The 20,043-nt window shown below is 49.8% G+C and overlaps 1 protein-coding gene across 6 annotated transcripts in view; it reads left to right on the forward strand.

Moving 5' to 3' along the window:
• The window catches only part of CPT1A (carnitine palmitoyltransferase 1A), a 50,199-nt gene that overhangs the window by 5,280 nt on the left and 24,876 nt on the right, over window positions 1-20,043 (forward strand). For 2 of the 6 annotated variants that reach the window (XM_045517950.2, XM_074371583.1), the window contains exons 1-7: window positions 5,260-5,384; window positions 6,841-6,994; window positions 9,267-9,406; window positions 13,492-13,663; window positions 15,609-15,710; window positions 17,457-17,594; window positions 18,579-18,656. In XM_045517950.2, the coding sequence (XP_045373906.2) occupies window positions 6,854-6,994; window positions 9,267-9,406; window positions 13,492-13,663; window positions 15,609-15,710; window positions 17,457-17,594; window positions 18,579-18,656 (771 nt within the window). In that variant the 5' untranslated portion in view covers window positions 5,260-5,384; window positions 6,841-6,853. Of the gene's footprint in view, window positions 1-5,259; window positions 5,385-6,840; window positions 6,995-9,266; window positions 9,407-13,491; window positions 13,664-15,608; window positions 15,711-17,456; window positions 17,595-18,578; window positions 18,657-20,043 lie in introns of those variants that run through there. The other 4 variants (XM_074371584.1, XM_045517951.2, XM_045517952.2 and 1 more) reach the window with 3 other exon arrangements.

Consider the following 20,043-nt stretch of genomic DNA (forward strand, 5'->3'; position numbering starts at 1 on the left):
AGATAGTGCAGATAATTAGGGCCTGCAAGACATGCTGTGTTCTCTTTATTAAAAAGTGATCCTCGATGCCCTTTCCCCAGTTCTTTTATTTCTCTGTATTTCTCTGTATGTATTTGATTAACTATTACTTGTTAACATGACACACTGTAAGCCTTAAGTTAAAATTTTTACTTGATTTTGACAGTGCCTCGGTTGGCAGGAGCTGTGCTGCTTTTTGAGAGCTGTAGAGAAAAGGATGATGAGTCAGAATTCCCCTATAACCCGCCTTGACCCAGCATCTTGCCCCTGTGAACGGCTTACTAGGATATACTCCACTGCAAGGAATTAACCACATGGCCGGTTTAAATATCGCAAACATTAAATGCTCAGTTTTGAATTAGAGATATAGTGGGGAGGTATAGCTCAGGGGTAGAGTGTGTGTCTAGCATGCACAAAGTCCTAGGTTCAATCCCCAGTATCTCTATTAAAAATAAACAAGTAAAAACCTAATTACCTCCTCCCCACCAAAGAAAATAGATAAAAATTTAAAAAAAAATAAGGAAATTAAAAAAAAAGATACAGCCCTTCACAAATGAAAGTTCCTGCCCCTTTCTGGTACATGAAGCCTCTCCCCAAAACGTACAGTGAGTTTTGAGTCTCATATCCTTGCTTCTAAGGTGATGCCATCAGATTAGGGAGAGAGCAGTTTGCATTTGTTGTGTACACAGTTGGTGAAAAAATGAGCGAGAGTACAGAGAATCAGGGTTGTACAGAGAATCAGGGCTGTAGGCGAATAAGGATGTGGCTCGTGGGCACACAGGGAACGGGCGCCCCCAGCCCCGTGGAAAGGAGGGCTTTCATTTTTCTTCCCATTACTGCTCATTTCTGCCCACACCCAACCCCTCAACTTCATCATCCGCGTAATAGCAGGAATACTAAATACCAAGGAGCAGAACGGAACCTGAGAAGAGACGTGAACCCCTGGGCTGGTGAATCCCTTGCAGGACCCTCCTGGCGCTTTCCTTGAAGTGCTTTGGGTAGCAGTGCTGAGGCTGGCTTGGGTATCACCTTGATCGCCAAGCATGGCGGGAACATGGTTTCCCCAAGTTGGAGCCAGTCCTAGGGGGCAGAACCAGCTTTGTTTAGCCAAGCAGAACGCCTCCCAGGCGTTGGCCACAGTATGTTGTGGATGATAAATGCTCTGCCCTCCACCAAAGATGTTACAGAGTCTCTGCCTGCAGTGTCTTCTCTCAAGAGTTTTTCCAGGGGTGGTGGCCCAGGTGTCATCCAGCCTCACCCTTTCTCTCTGATGAGGGAGGCAGGCTGTGCTCCTGGAGGCCCTGGCTGGTATTTGTGCTGCTGTAAGCTGTCACTTCCTGTGGGTAACCTTTTCTCAGGATTCCCAGCACAGTTGTTTCCCACTGGATGAGATGGGCTGCTGTCTGTCAGCTGGATTTTAATAGAAGGCAGGGCCTGCGGGCCTATGAATTGTGCAATTCTAGCGGGAAGACCAGAGCATGTAAAGAATTTTCGAGTTGGCACCCATCGTGTTTGTAGTTACTGTTGTTTTATTGCTGGTTGCGATCACATCACTTTGGTTACGACAGAGTGACCTAATTTTATATCTGTGTTGTAACTTTAGGAATCTTAAGTTGAACTTTTCACGGAGTACTTAGCACTTGACTTGATAGGTAAGAACATGAGTTTTGGAGTTGGACCTGAGTCTGATTCCCAGCTCTGCTGTTTGCTAGCTGTGACATTGGGTAAGTTTCTTGACATCCAAGCCTTGGTCTTCTCATTAATAAATGGGGATAGTGCTAGTACCCATTTCCTGGGGTTCCAGTGGGAATTAAATGGGTTAATGTTGGGGGAGGGTATAGCTTAAGTGGTAGAGTTCATGCTTAGCATGCATGAAGTCCTGGGTTCAATCCCCAGTACTGCCATTAAAATAAACAAACCTAATTACCTCCCCCTAACCAAAATAAAATAGTTAAATAAGATAATAATAAATAAATTAAATATTTTAAAAAGTCAGCCATAAATTTTAAAGAAAATGGATTAATGCAGGTAAAATGTAGATCACATTTGTCGGGCATATGCCAAAGAGTTTGGTAGAAGGAAGATTTTGTATCTTTATTGTTAATTGCACAAGAATTCATCTGTATGCTCTGCCTACCTACAGCCTATCCCCTCCTTGTTTGGGGAGTTCAAGATTATGTCAAAAGACTTCTAACAACATGTAATTTACTTACATATTTCCATTGTTTTCTAGGAAGTCCACTGTAACATGGCAAGCTTTATTGTTGGTTTTGACTGACAGAGGTGATTTCCACATCTCTGTTTTCCCCGGGCCGTTTTGAGGTCTGGCCCCATACTTTGCATTGGATGACCTTTCACCTCCTTTCCTTCTGCTGGTCACAGAACCTAGGGTGGGGGCGGGGGAAGACGGCGCTGAAGGCGGGCAGGGCTCTGGAGGGACACATTGTGTCTTAAGGATGGCTTTTTGATCACGTGATCAGTCATGTGATTTGCAGGCCACTACCCTCTGAGGTGAAATGTTTTTGTTAACAGGAATCTATTGTGAAGAAAGAGCAAAAGCGAGCAGATTTGAAAAACGAAGTACAGACCAACTGACTGGCCAAGAATTTGGGGAGTAGCATTGGGAGAATTAAGGTTATCTTAGCAAAATTGAATGAGATGTTGCAACGTTTCCTGTCAAATTGTCCGTTTGCGGTTCTGTGTTCCAGAACTATCTGTGGACCTCGTGATTTGTTCGGAGAATGCAACAAGGATTCGTGTCCCGGGGAAGTTTACAGTTTATGCTGGAAGGTTAAATGGATCATTTACAAGTGAAAGTCGTGTGCCAGCGAGTGCAGGTGAAATTGCTAGGTGTGACTGAGGGAACTCCTGTGCTTCCGGAATGCAGATTCCAAGGCGGGCGCCTGGAGAGGGGAGCCCTGAGCCAGATGTGAGGCAGGACAAGAGAAATGGACACAGGGCAGAAGGCATCCTAGCTGTGAGTCAGACTTGGAAGGGCCTGGCTGAGTGGAGGTGACCAGGGGACGGCCTGGCAAGGCCTCGGGAAGAGCCACGTGATGGATCAGCTATATGGATTTACGAAATTGCAATAAAATAGATGAACAACAGGGAACTATATATTCAGTAGCTTTAATAACCCGTACTGACAAGGAATATGATAGTGACTATATACGTAGAACTAAATCACTGTGCACCAGAAACTAACACAACATTGTAAGTCAGCTCTACTACAGTTTTTTAAAAATTGCAATAAGTAGGTCATCATTCTCAACCAGAGCGCCTTATTCTGGATCTTGGTGTTTTTCCTGGAGCAGATTAGCGTAAGGTGCTTAAGTGCTCTGGCACAGACCTTGGTGGTGGTCTCGCTCCTTTAGTGGCCCTCCTGCTTTTTAAAGCGGCACCATCGCATGGTTCCCATGGTCAGCCCCAGGGGGAGGGGGAGGGTTGGCGGGCGGGGGGCAGGGTTGGGAGGAGCAGCGACCAGGTGTGTCCCAGGCCTGGAGGTTTGTGCAGGCTTATCGCTTGGCTGCTCTCCACCTGATGCAGCCCGAAGTGATTTCTGTCCTTCCAGGGGAAGGAACCGCATAGCATGCCGGACACACAGACAAAGAAGGCTTTTGTCTTCAGTGTATGGGATACATTTCTGGGAATCTCCTTGCAGCTGGGGGGTTTGCTGTCACAAGCAGCTGCCCCCCAGTGTCCCCCTGAGCTGGTCTGGGGGTGCAAGGCAAGAGGTGGCCTTACATCAAGAACAGCCCCCAAAGGGGCCTTCTCCCGTCACCCACCCAGACCTTCTAGAAGGTGCTTCCGCTCTCAGTCCGCCCCTCCCAGTTCAAAATTCTTGTCAGAAGGCCTCCCTCCGGTAGTTGCTCAGTGATGATTTGCAGAAACAATTGAATGACAGAAGGGGAGACAGTTCACACGCTTTCTCCTTTGGCCCCCCTGGAACTTGGGGCACAAGTGTTTGTTCTGCCATGTGGGTGGGTCCCCCCGGTTGTGCTGCGTAAACCTGATCCCCAGGGCAGCCCCCCTCTCTCCACCCAGGTGGGGATGGTCCTGGTGAGCAGGCAGCATGCCTTTGAAAACCAGCAGGTTCTGGTGCCTGCGTCCAGTGCGGGGCAAGGAATGGGGTAAGGACCGTTCTAGCCCGTTCCTGCCCGGGCACAGCAGATGATGGAGGTATTGCAAGGAGAGGTGGCCGGGAGGGTGTGGGAAAGATGCAAGGTTAATTTCCGGTTGTCTTGTTTCGGCATGAGTGAAGACAAGCTTGAAATGTCGAGTTGTGTGCGCAGGTACAGGCAGAGCTCCATGGGTGGTGACAACTGGGGTGCAGGGGGGCTGGAAGAGGAACGGTGACCTCCCAGCTCGGAGCCCAGAGGGGCGAGTGGCAGCAGCGGATGAACTGGTAAGACAGTCTAACGCAACTCCAGACATGATAAAAGGTAAAAGGCCATTGGTAAGTATGTCAGTATCGCTGAGAGACAGCACAACCGTGACTAACGTCGTACGACACCTGAAAGCATTTAATGGTAATTCTTTATTGCCGTGAGGTCACAGTTGTTTGAAGGGGGCCTTAGTGTGAATGGAGCACAGGGTGGACGCATCAGGGAGGAGGGAGTGATGCACCCACCCACCTGACTCTCGTATTTGAGGAGAGAAGGTTTAGGTGTGTGAGGGAGAAATAGGCAAACACTTGGATTTCACGGGGCGGTGGTGTTGTCATGACAGCTTTACTGGGAGCTTTATCGTCCACATCCCACGTAATCCACCCAGCCGACGTGTACGCGTCAGTGGTTTTTAGCAGATTCAGAGCATGTGCAGCCGTCACCCCCAGTTTTGGAAGATTTCTTCCCCACAAAAAGAAACCCTCCTCCCAGCCTCCCTCGCCCCCCGGTCCTGGGCAGCCGCGACGCTGCTTTGTCGCTGTGGATTTGCAGGTTCTGGACTTTTCCTGCAGGTGGACTCCTGTCTGGCTTCTTTCACTAGCATCATGTTTTCAGGGTCCACCTGTGTGGTGGCTGGTGCCAGTGTTTCACCCCTTTGTGTTGCCCAGCCCCGTTGCGCCGGGTGGAAGAGCAGGTTCACGTGCTTGTTCATCCCTGGAGGGACGTTGGGTTGTCCTGACTTCGGGTCGTTGCAATTCGTGCTGCTGTGAACACCGGGTGCAGGTTTTTGTGTGCACTTGCCCAGGCGTGGAGTTGCCGGGTCACGTGGTAACTTGGTGTTTACCTGTCTGAGGAGCTGCCAGACTGCTTCCGAAGGGGCTGCGCCATCTGCCGTCTCCACCGGCGGCGCGCGCGGCGGGCTCCGAGTCGTCCACAGCCTCGCCAGCAGCGCTATCACGCATCGACTTCGTGGCCATCCTGGTGGGTGTGAATGGTATTTGGCTGCAGCTTTGTTTTGCATTTTCCTGTTGGCCACGGTCCAGGGACGTCGAGGCGGGTATATCACAGTGATAAATGTTTCTAGGTGCGAGGCTGTAGACTCCAGGGTGGAATTTTTGGTAGTTAGATTTGTGAAGGGAGCTTCTCAAACCCTTGCCATCCGTCTGGTTCATTCATTTTGTGCTCGTGGCTCAAGTCAGGAGAGACCGACTCAGGATAGCCATCTTGGCTTCTGCAAAACTCAAAAAACAAATTATTCATTTTGGGATGGGGGTTGCATTCGGTTTTTAGTCTGAGCCACTCAAAACAAGCAAATCCTTAGTGAAATTCAGAGAGGTCTGATAAGGCCATTGACTAGACAAGGAGACTGCAAACATCCTGAGTCCCTCTGCCCTCGCCCGGCACGCATCACCTTTGCAGAGAATTGTTTACAAACACTATGTTTAATCTCCTGCCTTTTCTGCCTTCCTGTTCTGTGTAAAAAGATGATAAATCGTTGAAAGGTAGCCAAACGCATAATTTTATTTGCTGTGACAGGCCGTGCAGAATCCTTATCTCCATAGGGCCGGCCTAGTGTTCACCCCAGGCTTTGATGGGAGGAGAGGTTAAGAGTCAGCCTCCAGGCTCTGGGGGGATCTTAGAGCCACCTGGGCCGCTTTTTGAGAAGTGGATTCGAGCTGTTGGTTGGACAGTTTAGGAGGAGGTGGTCCCCCGAGGAAGAGGTGGAGGAAGACAGAAGGTGCCCAGCAGGCCCAGGGAATGAGGTGGGCTTTCCTTTGCCAGGTGGGAAGCCCGCAGGGGGCCGAGCTGGCACCGGGTGAGCAAGGAACAGCCCCTCGCGCTGTTGACGCCACTTTGATTTCACCAGCCTCCGAGGAGGAAGGCCCAGCTGATCCTGAGAGTTGCGAGCGTCCGGTTTTCATGGACTCTTGGGTGCGGCCTCAAGTGGTTTCCCAGGGCAGCAACCACACTTACACAGGGGCCAGGGCATTTGGAGTCGGTCCCGAGCTCCCACTGGAAGATTCCGGCTCAGGGCTGTCAGGACTGTGTGTGGACTTTCTGTGTCAGCCTCCCAGCTGCCGGGTGGGCAGGGAAGGGATTTGCCTCTGCTGAGCATGTTGCTAAGCCACCACCAGCTTCCTGTGTCGGCCGGGTGTGCCCGGGCTGGACCTGCAGGCGAGGTGGGATGGCCAAGGCCAGGGCTGGGGTGTCCCACGCCTGGACTCTGCTGATCCCCCAGGGCCTCCAAGCAGGTGCTGGACGGGCAGGGCAGGGTCGATGTGTGATCAAGGAGTTGGATCTGTTGATGAAAAACACTGAATCTGTCCAACACGGACGAAACCCTTAAATTTGGAATGGATGACACTTCTGTGCAAGTAGGGGTCTTCTAACGTCCGGTGAACTCCCCCCGTGTCATGTTCTCCTCTGGTCTTTCCAGGAGATCGCTGACCATGGCAGAGGCTCACCAAGCCGTGGCCTTCCAGTTCACGGTCACTCCTGATGGGATCGACCTCCGGCTGAGCCATGAGGCCCTCAAGCAGATCTGTCTGTCCGGACTTCACTCCTGGAAGAAGAAATTCATCAGATTCAAGGTTTTCAGACACTTGCTTCAGTATTCTGTTCAGTAATCCGTTCAGTATTCCTTTTACCGCCTGAGAACTCCAGGTGCTACTGGAGTAGGCATGTCTTAGAGTGGTTGCTGGCACAGCACATGTGTTTGTATGGTTCCGCGGTGCTTAAGGCTTATGAAACACTTTCGCAGATTGGCTCACTGGGTTCTTGGAGAAATTCTGTAAGGCAAGTAGGAAATCGGGACCCCCGAGTGCAGGCCAGGAAATTGGGGCTTCCAGAGGGTAAGTGACCTGCTTGGGAGAAGCAGAGTAAAGGCTGATATCTATGTCTCTGGCTCTGAGTCCAGAAGCCTCTACGCTTTGTAGAAAAAGGCTTGTTTTCCAGCTGTGCAAAACAGTAGTGAGTTTCTTTAACAGATAACTGGCTGAAAAAATAGTCCAGCATTGGAAAAGATGCATGTACATTCAAACACAGTTAATGACATGGGTTCTCAGTTCTGTTCACCGGAAAGAGTGAACATTTAGTCACCATTTTAAAGCACGTGTCTTGTTTTTAATTCATTTTAATTTATTTTTAAAAAATCACAGAAGGAACAAGTAAATGCATCTTTTAAAAAAAATTCAAGCAAGGTGAAAGCCCCTGACTCAAAAGTCCCCCAGGGTAACTCCTACGGTTTGTGTATTTGTTCTCCGGTTTTCCTTTCAGAGGGAAGGATGAGGAGGGCTGGGAAGGAAGGCCCAGGAGGTAGAGTAGGGGAGAACGGTGGCCAGCGAGAAGGTGGGCGGGCCCCTGGGAGCTGGCCTGGCTGGACAGGTGTCCCCGGGCTCAGCCGGAGGGTTCCAGGGCCCAGCTATGTGGCCAGGCCACATTGGGCCCTTGCATGACCCACTGGAAGATGAGGAGGGCGCCCCCTACCGTGGAAAGTGCCGTTTGCACACCTGGCCTTGCTGAGCCTCCTTTTTACCTTCACGTGAAGGAGAGCAGATGCTGGGGTGCACGGGTGTGGCCCTCATCTCAGCCCCTCCGAAACGTTGTTCTGTGACTTTAAAGGCTTTGTTGAGGGGAGGGTATAGCTCAGTGGTACAGTGCATGCTTGGCATGCACGAGGTCCCAAGTTCGATTCCCCAGTCCCTCCATTAAAAATAAATAAATAATCCTAATTACCTCCCGCTCCCCCCAAAATAAAGGCTCTTTGTAATACTGCTGAGGAGGCAAGACAGATAGATACAAAAATAGACAATGAACGGCGAGGGCCCCGCTTAACCACATGGCTCCTTGGAGGACCATCTGATGCCCGGGGTGGGGTGGGGCAGGGCTGGCAGAGCAGGTGCAGGGTGGGGGTGATGTGGTGAGCAGAGACACTGTATCTAGAACCTTCCTCCCTCCATTTTAATTTAACCTAATGTATGTATGTATTTATTTATTTTACAAGAACGCTTTTTACTTCAGAGAACACTAGAAGCCCCCCTACCCCTCCACCATGTTTGAAATCTTTTTCTCACACCTCTTGACCATGGGAATAGCACGTAGGAATGCAAGTATCTTCTGAGGGAATTTGGATAAAGCGTTGAGAGTTTTCAAATCCATTGTCTTGGTCAGATCAGTCCCTTATTAAGATGGCTTTAGTAAGAATTGTTTCTTAATTGGAAGCTCTGAAACATACACAGAAGTAAAGAAAATAATGAACAGAACTGCTTGCCTGCTAGTTTCCACAACTGTCGACATTTTGCCAATTTTGTGTCATATTTCCTCCCACTCCCACCCACACCATGATAGTTCTTGGTTTTTTGTTTTGTTTTTTTGAAGAGGGGTTGGGAAGATTTGGCTGAAGCATCTTATGGAAAATCCTCGACATGGAGTGAAGTCTCCTGTAAATACCTCGGGGTCCAGCAGCATCTGATTCAGGAGCAGCAGGAGCGGTGGTTTTGGAGTGGGGGTCTCGGGGCATCCCAGGGATAGCAGGCTGGGGAGAGGACATCGTGGTTGGCTCAGTGGCTGGTGTCCCCAGTCAATCGGGGTGGATCTCGGGCTAGTGCCTTGGGTGATTCTAATGTCCCGGGGTTGCTCCCAGGGGAAACTGTCTTAGCTAGGGTTTTGGCTCAGAAGTGAGGAAGGGAAGCAGCTGGACAGAAGTTGGAACAACCCGTGGCTGGAGGCTCTGGGAGAGGTTTCCAACAGTAACAGTGAGGTCACTTAGCTGTCCGCATGTGCGAACCCCCCTCCACTACCTGACAGCTCACTGGCCCCATCACCAGGCGGGATGTTGCTCATGTCGTGTGTGTCTGTTTTTAGAATGGCATCATCACCGGCGTGTACCCGGCAAGTCCCTCCAGTTGGCTCATCGTGGTTGTGGGCGTGATGTCAACGATGTATGCCAAGATCGACCCCTCTTTGGGAATAATTGCAAAAATCAATCGGACCCTTGACTCAACGTAAGTCATCCTTTCAAATCTCAGAACGGCCTCGGAAGTTACCGACTCTTTTGTTGCTGGCGTTTTTATGTCTTTTCAAACATGAGGACCGTTGCTGCCCTCATGTCCACTTTCTCCCCGTGTCCTGCACTGGTATTAAGGTTCCCTGGGGAGTTTGTGGTCCCTTGTGGCCCTTTCTCTGAAGACCAGGGGTATGAGGTGCAGCTTGGTCCCAGGTACCGCAGGCACGTGTCAGGGCCCGAGGCGGGGCCAGCGGTGACAGTCCACTTAGCCTGGCCGGCGGGGTCCTCAAAACAAACTTCTGCCCCAGGAGCTGGTTCTGGACAAGGTCTCTTCCCTGCACTGGAGTCCATCCTGGAGTTCTGGACCCTGAGAGCTGACCGCTGTGGGGGATCTGGGGGGACCTTAGCCCCTTAGCTCCCTGTCAGAGTGGCTTTGAACTTTGGGGGGACCCTAACACTCTCCTCGAGCTGTAGATTTTTTTAGAATCTGGAAAGTAGGCTTTTTTCCTACCATGAGATTCGACCTGGAGAGGAGACTTTGGGTTGATATTTTTCTCAAAAGGTATGTGGTGCCTGGGGTCTTAGGCCAGGATATGCCTCTGGAGGGCATTTATGGGGCCCCTCTGATGTCCTTTCTTCCCTCCAGCCCTGGGGGTGGCCCTGGCTCCTGTGTGGGATCTCCTGCCAGTCGGACCCTGCGCTGTGGCGACCTCCAGAGATACAGGTTCTTGGCCGGAGTCACAGAGAGAGGAAGTGGGGGGGCTGGAACTCAGACCCAGCTCCCCAAACCTCTGAAACCCAAGCTTCCTTCAACACGCCCTGAGCCTCCCATCGGGGAACTTCCTGCCAGACAAACGCAAAACAAACACCCCTGCCTGATGGGTGTTTGAGTGGTCAAATGAGGGGATACACACAGGGCTGTCTCCGTTCCCCGGGTTGTGTGACTGTGGCCCTTGCTCTGGAGGACATGGTTTGATTTTCTGGGTAGAAAGGTCTAGTGCGCCCAGCCCGGCCGTGGCTCCCCGTGCTGGACCCCCGATCCTGTTCCCGTGTGCTTGCTTCCACCGGTGAGCATTTCCGGTCTATTACTAGAGAGATGATAGTCCCCAAGTCCTCCTCTCATGATTGATTGGGCTTTGTTTTTCGGGCCGGGGGTTTGGGGAGGAAGGTGGGGTCCGTGGGGCGGGATGCCCGTGTGGTCCCGAGGCCAGGGCCAGTGTCGGAGCTGGGCCTAAGCTAAACAGATGAATTTCTGAGCCTTTGAATAAAATCAGTTAGTTGTTTGGATTTAAATATTATTCTTTCAGAAACGGAGAGGAAAATAAAATGGCAAAGTGTGACAGAAAGGAAAACCCGCAGCCTGTGGCTGAATTCCAGCCTGGTCATGCTAAAGAAATGATTGAGCAGTTTTAACTTAAAGGTCTGACTCTTCTTCTGTTGCTCTGAGTGGGTGCCCCTTACTTCTGAGAGCTGTTCCATATTCTCGAAGCCCTGGGACACAGGGGAGTCACAGGGAGTCCCTCTGAGTCACTCACGGCCTCGGGACGCTGGCTCATGCCTTCAGCAGTGTCTGCAAGGCCTAGGAAGCAGATCCCTGTCGCCGCAGTGGGTGCTGCCTGGACTGGACGCCTGCCAGACTCCTCGGTCTGCCTGGGCGCCAGGCAGCCGGGGCAGGGACCTTGTCGTGCTGGTCACTCCAGCCCGAGCCTCTCCCCGCCTTCCTTTATTTCCAGGGAGCTGCAGGCCTGCCCCGCTGCAGACAGCTCATCTCCACCCTGTGCTGTCCCTGCCTGCTTTTCAGACTGCCATGGATTGAACACAGATATTTAACTGATTCTCCTAACACGATTATATTTAGACAAGTTGGCTATTTAAAGCTCTCTGTAATCTGAGTCTTTATGCGATTAGTTTCTTGGTCCCACTAAACCAGTCGCGGTAAACTGGGCCATTCCTGGCTCAAATTTAGAAAGATCAGATTAAGGGCCAGAGCCTTCCAGGTTCAAGGGCTGTGCTGGGAAATCTTCCCGGAGAGGGTCTCCGGCGTCCCGAGGTTGCGGCTTCCGCTGGTGCAGGTGTGCGCGGTGCTCTGCGCCGGCTGGTCCGCGCAGCCTGGGAGAACGCCCCCAGGAAAAAGCTTGCCTGCCGATGTTTGCTGCCCAAGTGCCTGTCTGCGTGTATATATGTAAGAAATGCTGGACGTGTCACTTGTTTGTTCATGTTAAAATACTGTTTGATTTTTGTGAATCAAGTATGTGTGTCATTTCAAAATTCAGTGGCATAGCACTTAGGAATGTAAAATACAGATTATCTGGAAGATACATTCTTAAATCCCTAGATCCAGGTTTGCCTGCAGTTGAGACTATTAGAAAAGAAGGTGTAGGTTTAAAGTGGAGACTACGGTTGAACTTGAACATAAGAATTGACAGGTTATGGAAAGATACAAGTTTTTAAACATTTTTTTCTTTAAACTTTTTATTTTTAATGGAAGTACTGGGGATCGAACCCAGGACCTCCTGCATGCTAAGCGTGCACTCTACCACTGAGCTATACCACCTCCCTCCTCTAGAAGGATACAAATTTTGAGGCAAACTTTTTTACCAGTATTTTACTTTTTATTTCTATCTTACTTCAGTAACAGGAGATGTTAGATTGGTGGTTTCCGAATATTGGCAATGCCTTTAGGTTATGTATGATGGATGTTTTAATCATTTGAAGGACACGTAAATCATTTTTTAGCTTTTTAAAATGATATATTTGGCATATAACATTGTATTAGTTTTTAGGCATACAACATAATGATTTGATGTATGTATATATTGCAAAATGATGACCACAAGTTTAGTTAACATCCATGACCACATGTAGCTTCAGATTTTTTTTTTTTTTTTTGGTTTCACATGTAACTGAGATCATATAGCATTTGTCTTCCTCTGTCTGACCTATTTCACTTGGCGTAATCCCCTCAGGGTCCATCCATGTTTTCACAAATGGCAGGACTTCCTTCTCTGTTTTTGGCTGAATAATACTCCGTTGTGTATCTACCACCTCTTCTTTATCCATTCATTTGCCCGTGGATACTTGGGTTGTTTCCATATCTTGGCTATTGTAAATAACGCTGAAGCAAACATGGGGTGCCTGTATCTTCAAGACAGTGATTTCATCTCCTTCACATAAATACCCAGAAGCGGAATTGTCAGATCACATGGTAGTTCTGTTTTTAATTTTTCTGAAGAAACTCCATCCTCTTTTCCTCAGTGGTTGCATTAGTTTACATTCCTACCAGGGTGCCTAAGAGTTCCCTTTTCTCCATATCCTCACCAACATTTGTTATTTAAATGATTTTATTTCACAAATATTTTGTGGTTTCCAAAACAACTAAAACTACAACCCACCAAGATGTACAAATTGCTGCATTTCTTCTCATTTTTAAAGTCCCATCTTTACCAGAAACTGTATCACTTTCCGTAGCAAATGAAAATCTCTTCTAAGTTTTCAATGTAAATGATCATTTTGCATGATCGGTTTCTACATTTATTCATGATAAATATTCCTGCCTAGATCCAAAACAAGCTCTTTTGATATAAATCATTTAAGTAATAATTTTGCCAAAATGATCTGCATTTCTTGAGAGTAACAGGGAAATCCGAAGATGTGTTCAAGGGGAAAAATTCGTGGGTAGCAGGAAGGCAGGCACAGGGTTGCTGCCAGCTCCCGGCCGTGGAGAGTGCAGGTCAGTCCGGGGCGTGGTTCTCATCGTGGGCAGGCCTTGGCCTCACCCGTCACCTTGTCGTCGTCCCTGGACCTGGAGGAGGTGGCATGTTTTCCCAATTACACGGATTAGCCTCAGTCTGTTTTGAGGCCAATGGGGCCGGTTCATTTGGAGGCAGGAGGAAAGTTGGTTGAGCCTTTGGAGAGCTGGTCAGTACGGGTTGTCCTCTCCCATCAGGCCTGAGTCTCATCAGGGCCTGTGGCCACTTCTGTGTCCCCGTAAGGCTGCTCCGCCTTGTCGCGGGTGGCCCACTCTGGCCCGCGGCCCCTCTTCCAGGCTGACGATCCCGTGGCTTGTCTGCTTTTGTTTGGCAGCAGCTCCATGTCTAGCCGGACAAAGAACGTGGTCAGCGGCGTCCTGTTTGGCACGGGCCTGTGGGTGGCCCTCATCTTCACCATGCGCTACTCCCTGAAGGTGCTGCTGTCCTACCACGGCTGGATGTTCCTCGAGCACGGCAAGATCAGCCGCGCCACCAAAATCTGGATGGTAATTCAGCCCCACTGCCGCGCGGGGCTGGGTGCATTTTTTCTTAACCGCTCTCTTGGGGTATGCCTGAAGTCCGGGAAGCCGGGGCTCTTTAGCAGTTTGATGTGTTTGGAGCTAAGTATGTATCTGGGAAACCTTTATCCCTACCAAGGCCACAGATTTATCCAACTGCCACCCCCCACTCCACCCCCAGTTTCCTCTGCCTCACCTCCTGCCTTTCTCCTTTGGCAATAAGAGCGTTCAACATAAGATTACCCGCTGAGCAAATTTTTTTTTCTTGCGAGGCTGGGGGGAGGTAATTAGGTTTATTTTTTATTTATTAAGTGGAGGCACCGGGGATTGAAGCCAGGACCTCAGGCATGCTGAGCAAACGCTAGCTCAGCAAATTTGTAGGAGTACAACACAGTATTGTTGGTCACAGGCCCGACGTCGTGTGGGAGATCTCCAGAACAGACTGATTTCGTGTAACTGAAACTTTGTACCTTTTAACCACCCCCACCCCCACGTCCCCCAGCCCCTGGCAACCCCCATTCTCCTCGCCGCTGCCGCAATTCCACAGACTCGCGAGGTGCTGTAGGGTGTGTCCTTCTGAGCCTGGCTTGTCCCGTATCTGGTGTAGGAAGGGGGCTTTTCCTTCTGAAAGAAGTGTCCTCATGGGCCTTCACCCTTGACACTTGGGTGATGACTTGGGTGCCCACCTCTAATTGCCGGAGAGGTTTGATTGCTCAGCGTCCAATGTTTGTACCACTGAGCTACCCCCACCCCGACCCTGTAGCCACCTCTACGTTCTCTCTGAAACGTTGACGCGTACATTTGGGCCAGAGACTATTTGTCTTTAACGGTGTTAGTACTTCCTGAGTATCTTGTATCAGCGTATGCTGGGTTTGTCTTCCAGGGCATCCTTGAAACAAAAGTGCTGTCCATCTACTTCCTTGTAGCTTTTCTAACAAATGTGGCGGTCAGTGGTTTCCCAGCTAACCAGTGTGACCAGGGCTGCCTGATTCGCCCTTAGCTTCTCGTATGTTTGCCAGCTTACCTCGGCCCTCGGTCTGGCGGTCACTTACTTGCCGTGTGCGTGGATGTGTCCTGATCTCACCACATGCTGGTTCCATCCGTGGCTAAATGCCACCTCTGGGGGGCTTTTCGTGAGAAAAGAGTAGCCACCACAGCCTGGGCTGCACTCTTTCCCAGACCGACTTCTGCTATTGCTTGGATGTAAGGTTTCTGATTTCCAGAGAAGTCGAATTTAACACCCAGACGAGATGCTGAGGTGGTTTCCACACTTCACAAAGTAAGGTATACGGCATTTCCGAGGGTGGCCTTTGTGGCTCGTGTCCAGCTGAGTCCCAGAGCTCTCGGCGCCAAGTCACTGCCCCCCATACATACACACGCCGTGAGCCCTAGAAATTCTTCGCGGTCTGGGCAGCGTGGGATGCCCGGCTATCACACCAAGTTTAGATCATTCCAGACTTGAGCAGGGGCTGATTGCAGGCAAGTGCGTGCCGTCCACAGGCTTGACAGTGACCGAACGGGCCACCCTGCTTCTCCCAGGCTTGGCTCCAAGTCCCTGTATGTCTCCCAGGCCCTGCTCACTGTTGCCAGAGCCTGGAGCCGACCCCGAAGCCAAGGGCCTCACCCCAGTAGGTGGGTGGAACTTTCCTTGTGTGCAGAAGCACAGTCAGACCCAGTGTCTGGGTGTCCTAGACTGGGCAGGACTTCCAAGGCATCGGTCAGACGTAGGCTTTCGTTCCACCTGGTTTTATTCGGGATTACCAGTTTGTAAGCTGAGACCTGCGAGTGTGGGGACAGAAAATGGACTAGAGGAGAAATGAACCATCACAGAAAATCAGTCAACAGTCAGGAGGTTATATACACTCGATGACTGGTTTCAGATCTTTAACAGAGTCTCATCTTTGACAATGTACCTTTTTCTTCCTTTTTTCAGTGTATGGTCAAGATCTTTTCAGGCCGCAAACCCATGCTATACAGCTTCCAGACGTCTCTGCCCCGCCTGCCGGTCCCAGCCGTGCAAGACACTGTGAACAGGGTAGGTGCGGCTTCCGGCCCCTGGAACGTTCCCTCTGAAACGCCAGTGTCTTTGGGATTGAGGTTTATTATGACTTGATGAGTGTAAGTTAATTTACCGTCACAGGCTGTGTTAGCGCTCAGCAATAGACCTTGTAGGCTTGTGAAAAGTTATGAATCTTTTTTCCCCCTTAGTGAATCAGCACATCTTAGGTGTTTTTTAAAAAGGCATCATATGTGATGCAAAATCTGCTTGGCAGAATTGTTTGAGCAGTTTTATTGAGGTATAATTCACGTATCATACAATTCACTGATTTAAAGCGTACAGTGGGTTTTGATATATTGTTTTAAATTATAGTAAATGTATATATAACATAAAATTAACAATTTTAGCCAATTTATTTTTTAAAAATTGGGGGAGAGGGGGTAATTAGGTTTTATTTATTTATTTATTTTTGATGGGGGCACTGGGGATTGAACTCAGGACCTCGTGCATGCTAAGCATGCACTCTACCACTGAGCTATACCCACCCCAACCCTGTCCCCATTTCAAACTGTAAAATTCTGTGGCATTAAGTACATTCTGTTAGTACCTCATTGCTTTTTATAACTAGCGTCCTACTGTATGCATAATTTAAAATTCACTCATCTGTTGATGGACATTTGAGTTGTTCCCACCTGTTGACTGTTGTGAGTGTGCTGCTGTGAACGTTTACGTACAAGGTTGTGTTTGGGTTTCAGTTCTCCTGGGCTCAGATCTAGGGGTGGAAGAATTGCGGGATCACGTGGAATTTCTGTGTCTTACTCCTTGAGAAACCGCCAGGCTGGTTCCTGCAGCAGCTGCACCATTTTACGTTCCCACCAGCAACATAGGAGTTTTTCCACGTCCTGTGGCCCCATTTTAAAAACTATAAGCAGGAAACATCTTCACTTTTGAATCCAGGCTTAGTTACTGAGTCCCTTCTGGCCTTCACAAGCTCTTCTGTGCCCTGACCCGTGCGCTGGCGGGAGGTGGGGGTGAGCCCCCGGGCTGTCCTGGGGGGCGTCTCGCTCGGCTGGCGGGCTCTGCCTTCCGCTCGCGTTTGGAGCTTGTTCAGAGCGTGATACTCTGTTTCATGAATGCACTTACTTTGAATAAACTTCACCATGTTTAACAACTGGTCGTTTTGGGGGGAAAGCTGGGGCCCACCGCTGCCCCCAGGCCGCCCTCCGGTGCATTCGCTCGGGTACGTGCAGACGCTGTTGCGTGCCCTGCACTGCTGCCTGCGCGCTCTCACCTGCGAGGGTCTGTTCAGCTGGAGCAGATCAAAGTGGGGGCCCCGAAAGCCTGATCTGGAGGCCTGGCCTCGGCCTGGTGGCGTGACCGCCCCCGTCCTCGTCATTGTCCTGTCTCCTCCTTCCTGTCCTGGTGTCCTGAGCACCGGCCTTTAGTTCCACCCTCCACTCTCAGGGCCTCCCCAGCCATCTCACTGGCACCTTCGCAGCTAAGGTGAGAATAGAGCTCTTCTAAAGGACCAAGTGATGGAGAAAAGACACACCATGATCTTGTCAGTCTGGAATCCCCTTTGGTGACTTCGCGCATATGCAAGATCTGGGGAGCTTGGATGCCAGTACAGGACAAAAAAGTTGAATTGTTTTGTTACCACTGACCTGAAACGCCCTTTCATGTTGGAGTTAGTGACCTTGCATGCAGACTAGCCCTTTTCTAAGGCACAGGTGAGGAAATTCCCCGTTTTAACTAGGCTTGTGCTTTGTTCGTTAACCCCAGTATCTGGAATCCGTGAGGCCTCTTATGAAGGAAGCAGACTTCCAGCGGATGACGGCTCTGGCCCAAGATTTTGCTGTCAGTCTTGGACCCAGACTGCAGTGGTATTTGAAGTTGAAATCCTGGTGGGCTACAAATTATGTAAGTGTACAGACATGCCATTTTTCTTAGTGGAATTTTTTGTATGAATATCATCTGTTCCACGAACCAGCTGAGCTTCCTGGTGCCTGGCGAGCATGGGGTTGGGGGAGATGTTTGGTGGATGAAACAAGGGAGGGGAGCTGAGGTTCTGAGGAACAGCTAATGCAGAGGAGAAGGCGTTAAAGGAGACTGGACAGAACCAGTGGGTGGGCAGCCACCAGAGTGCAGAGTGCTGGAGTGGGGCCAGGCACATCCCCGGTTGATTTGGTCCCGTGCTGGTTACGTGGGTGTGTTGAATTTGTAAACATTTTCACACATACACCTAGATCCTTAGATGCACACTGTGCTGCGTGTATGTGTACTTTAACACAAAGGGACAAAACTGTGCTCCTTGGGTCCTGAAGGCTGGGGTGTGGTTAGGATGAGATTGCTGGCCCTCTGCAGTGGATTGGGAAGTCATGCTGGGGAGGGAGGACAACACTGTGGACCCTGCGTGGCTCTGGAAGGAAACTGAACCGGGTTGAGCCAGTGGCTGTCTCGGGGAGACTTGGGAATCAAGCAGGAGGAGCCGTCTGCGGGGCAGTTTTGGATGGTATTGATTGTGAAGAAATGCTGGCAAGCCACACATGTGTCACTTGTTGACCGTTTGGTTATTTTATTTTATTTTATTTTATTTTATTTTATTTTATTTTATTTTATTTTATTTTATTTTATTTTATTTTATTTTATTTTTTTAAAGCCATCTGTAAAATGAAGGTGATCTGCCTTCTGGCTGTCCGGACTTGAATACAGCCACTTCCCCTTTCCCGCTGCTCTGCATCCCATCCAGAGAGGGCTGTCTTACCGCAAGTGCTGTGGGACATGTGGGACAGAGCGTGCGCCCTCCCCTGCCCCCTTCCCACCCCACCCCGGCCCGGGGCCCAGGGCAGCCTGAGTCCCTCCTCCTCAGCCTGTTGGCTGTTCTCTCCTGTTTGCACCTGACAGGTGAGTGACTGGTGGGAGGAGTACATCTACCTCCGAGGCCGGGGTCCGCTGATGGTGAACAGCAACTACTACGCGATGGTGAGTCCCCAGGCCCACGCGGGTCTGCTGGAGCCCCCTGCCTGGGGTGGCCCTGCGAGCTGCCGAGGGGTGCTCTGGGCTTCCGCTGTCCAAAGGCTTCACGCCCCAGCAGGGAGCCCACAACCTGCTTTTGATACTGGAGATCCCCCTGGACGTGGTTTGTATTTGCAGAGTAGCTCACGGGCACCCACCAAGCACTGCAGAGAACTTGGCAGGAGTGCTCCCGTGGCCAGTGGGCTTCCTCCCTGTTTTCATAACTGAGCCCGGGTAACAATGAAGGCTCACATCCCTGCCCAGCGCCCCTTGGCGCCCTCCCGGGAATGTGGGTCACCTGAGATTTCATTTAGGACCTTTTGTGCCCTGAGATGCCAGCAGCCCCACCTTGAGTGTCATCTCACGTCTCTTGTCTTTCGAGACGCGGGTGGTCTGGGAGAGCACACTCCATTGTTTGTTAGAAGCACCTCATTTGGGGTCTGATAACTGGCGTTAAGTGACTAAGGGGTCTTTCTTTCCCTTTCTTTCTGCTTTTTGCTTCCTTTTTTTTTCTGTCATCATATCTATTTTGTTGTTTGCTTTTTCTGCTTGTCTCCTTTGGAATTTTTTCTTTTCTTTTCTGTTTCTAATAATCTCAAACTTAGAGAGAAATCATTGGCGTGGCCCAGAGAACTTCTTTTTGAGAGCGAGCCAGCCACCTGGTGCCCTTTGGTTCCCGAAGACTTTGGTGTCTGTTTCCTACAGACAGAGGCACTTCCCCACATCATCGGGGCTGCCCTGCTCGTAGGACCTCTCAGAGTATGGTTGAGATGAATGTCCCTTGGACTCGAAAAATTTAGACTTTTAGAAATGTGTCGCCAAATTCCGGAAGGTGCGAGCACTGCTCTATATGAAAGGTTATTTTAACCTTTGGTTACTTCTCGTTCAGAAAATTTCCTCATTATCTAATCACTCCCTTTATTTCTGCTTTTCCTTTTGTGTGCTGTATGAGGCTATTTGGGATGAAGTACTGTTGTCTTTTTTTAAAACTTGAATTATATTTATTTACAATCTAACTTTTTTAAAGAATTCTTTTGTAACAACCTATGAGTCTTTGCAAAATAATAAAATTATTGAAAATTTTTTAAAAGAATTTTTTTTTAAATGGAGGTACTGCGGAGTTGAAACCAGGACCATGCGCATGTTAAGCACGCGCTCTACCACTGAGCTATATACCCTCCCCCTACAAGTTAATTTAAAAAGATACTGTTACCTTTCACAGCCCAAGACTTACCTGGGGGCTTATATCCTTATAAAAAACGTGAACAAAAATAAAACTGACCAAGGGTGGAAAATGAGAACAGTTTATTTTCCAGCAGAGCAGGCGTCCTGAACACACCCGTGGGCACGCTCT

The sequence above is a fragment of the Camelus bactrianus genome, chromosome 10 (assembly GCF_048773025.1).
Source record: "Camelus bactrianus isolate YW-2024 breed Bactrian camel chromosome 10, ASM4877302v1, whole genome shotgun sequence".
Classification (NCBI taxonomy): Eukaryota; Metazoa; Chordata; class Mammalia; order Artiodactyla; family Camelidae; genus Camelus; species Camelus bactrianus.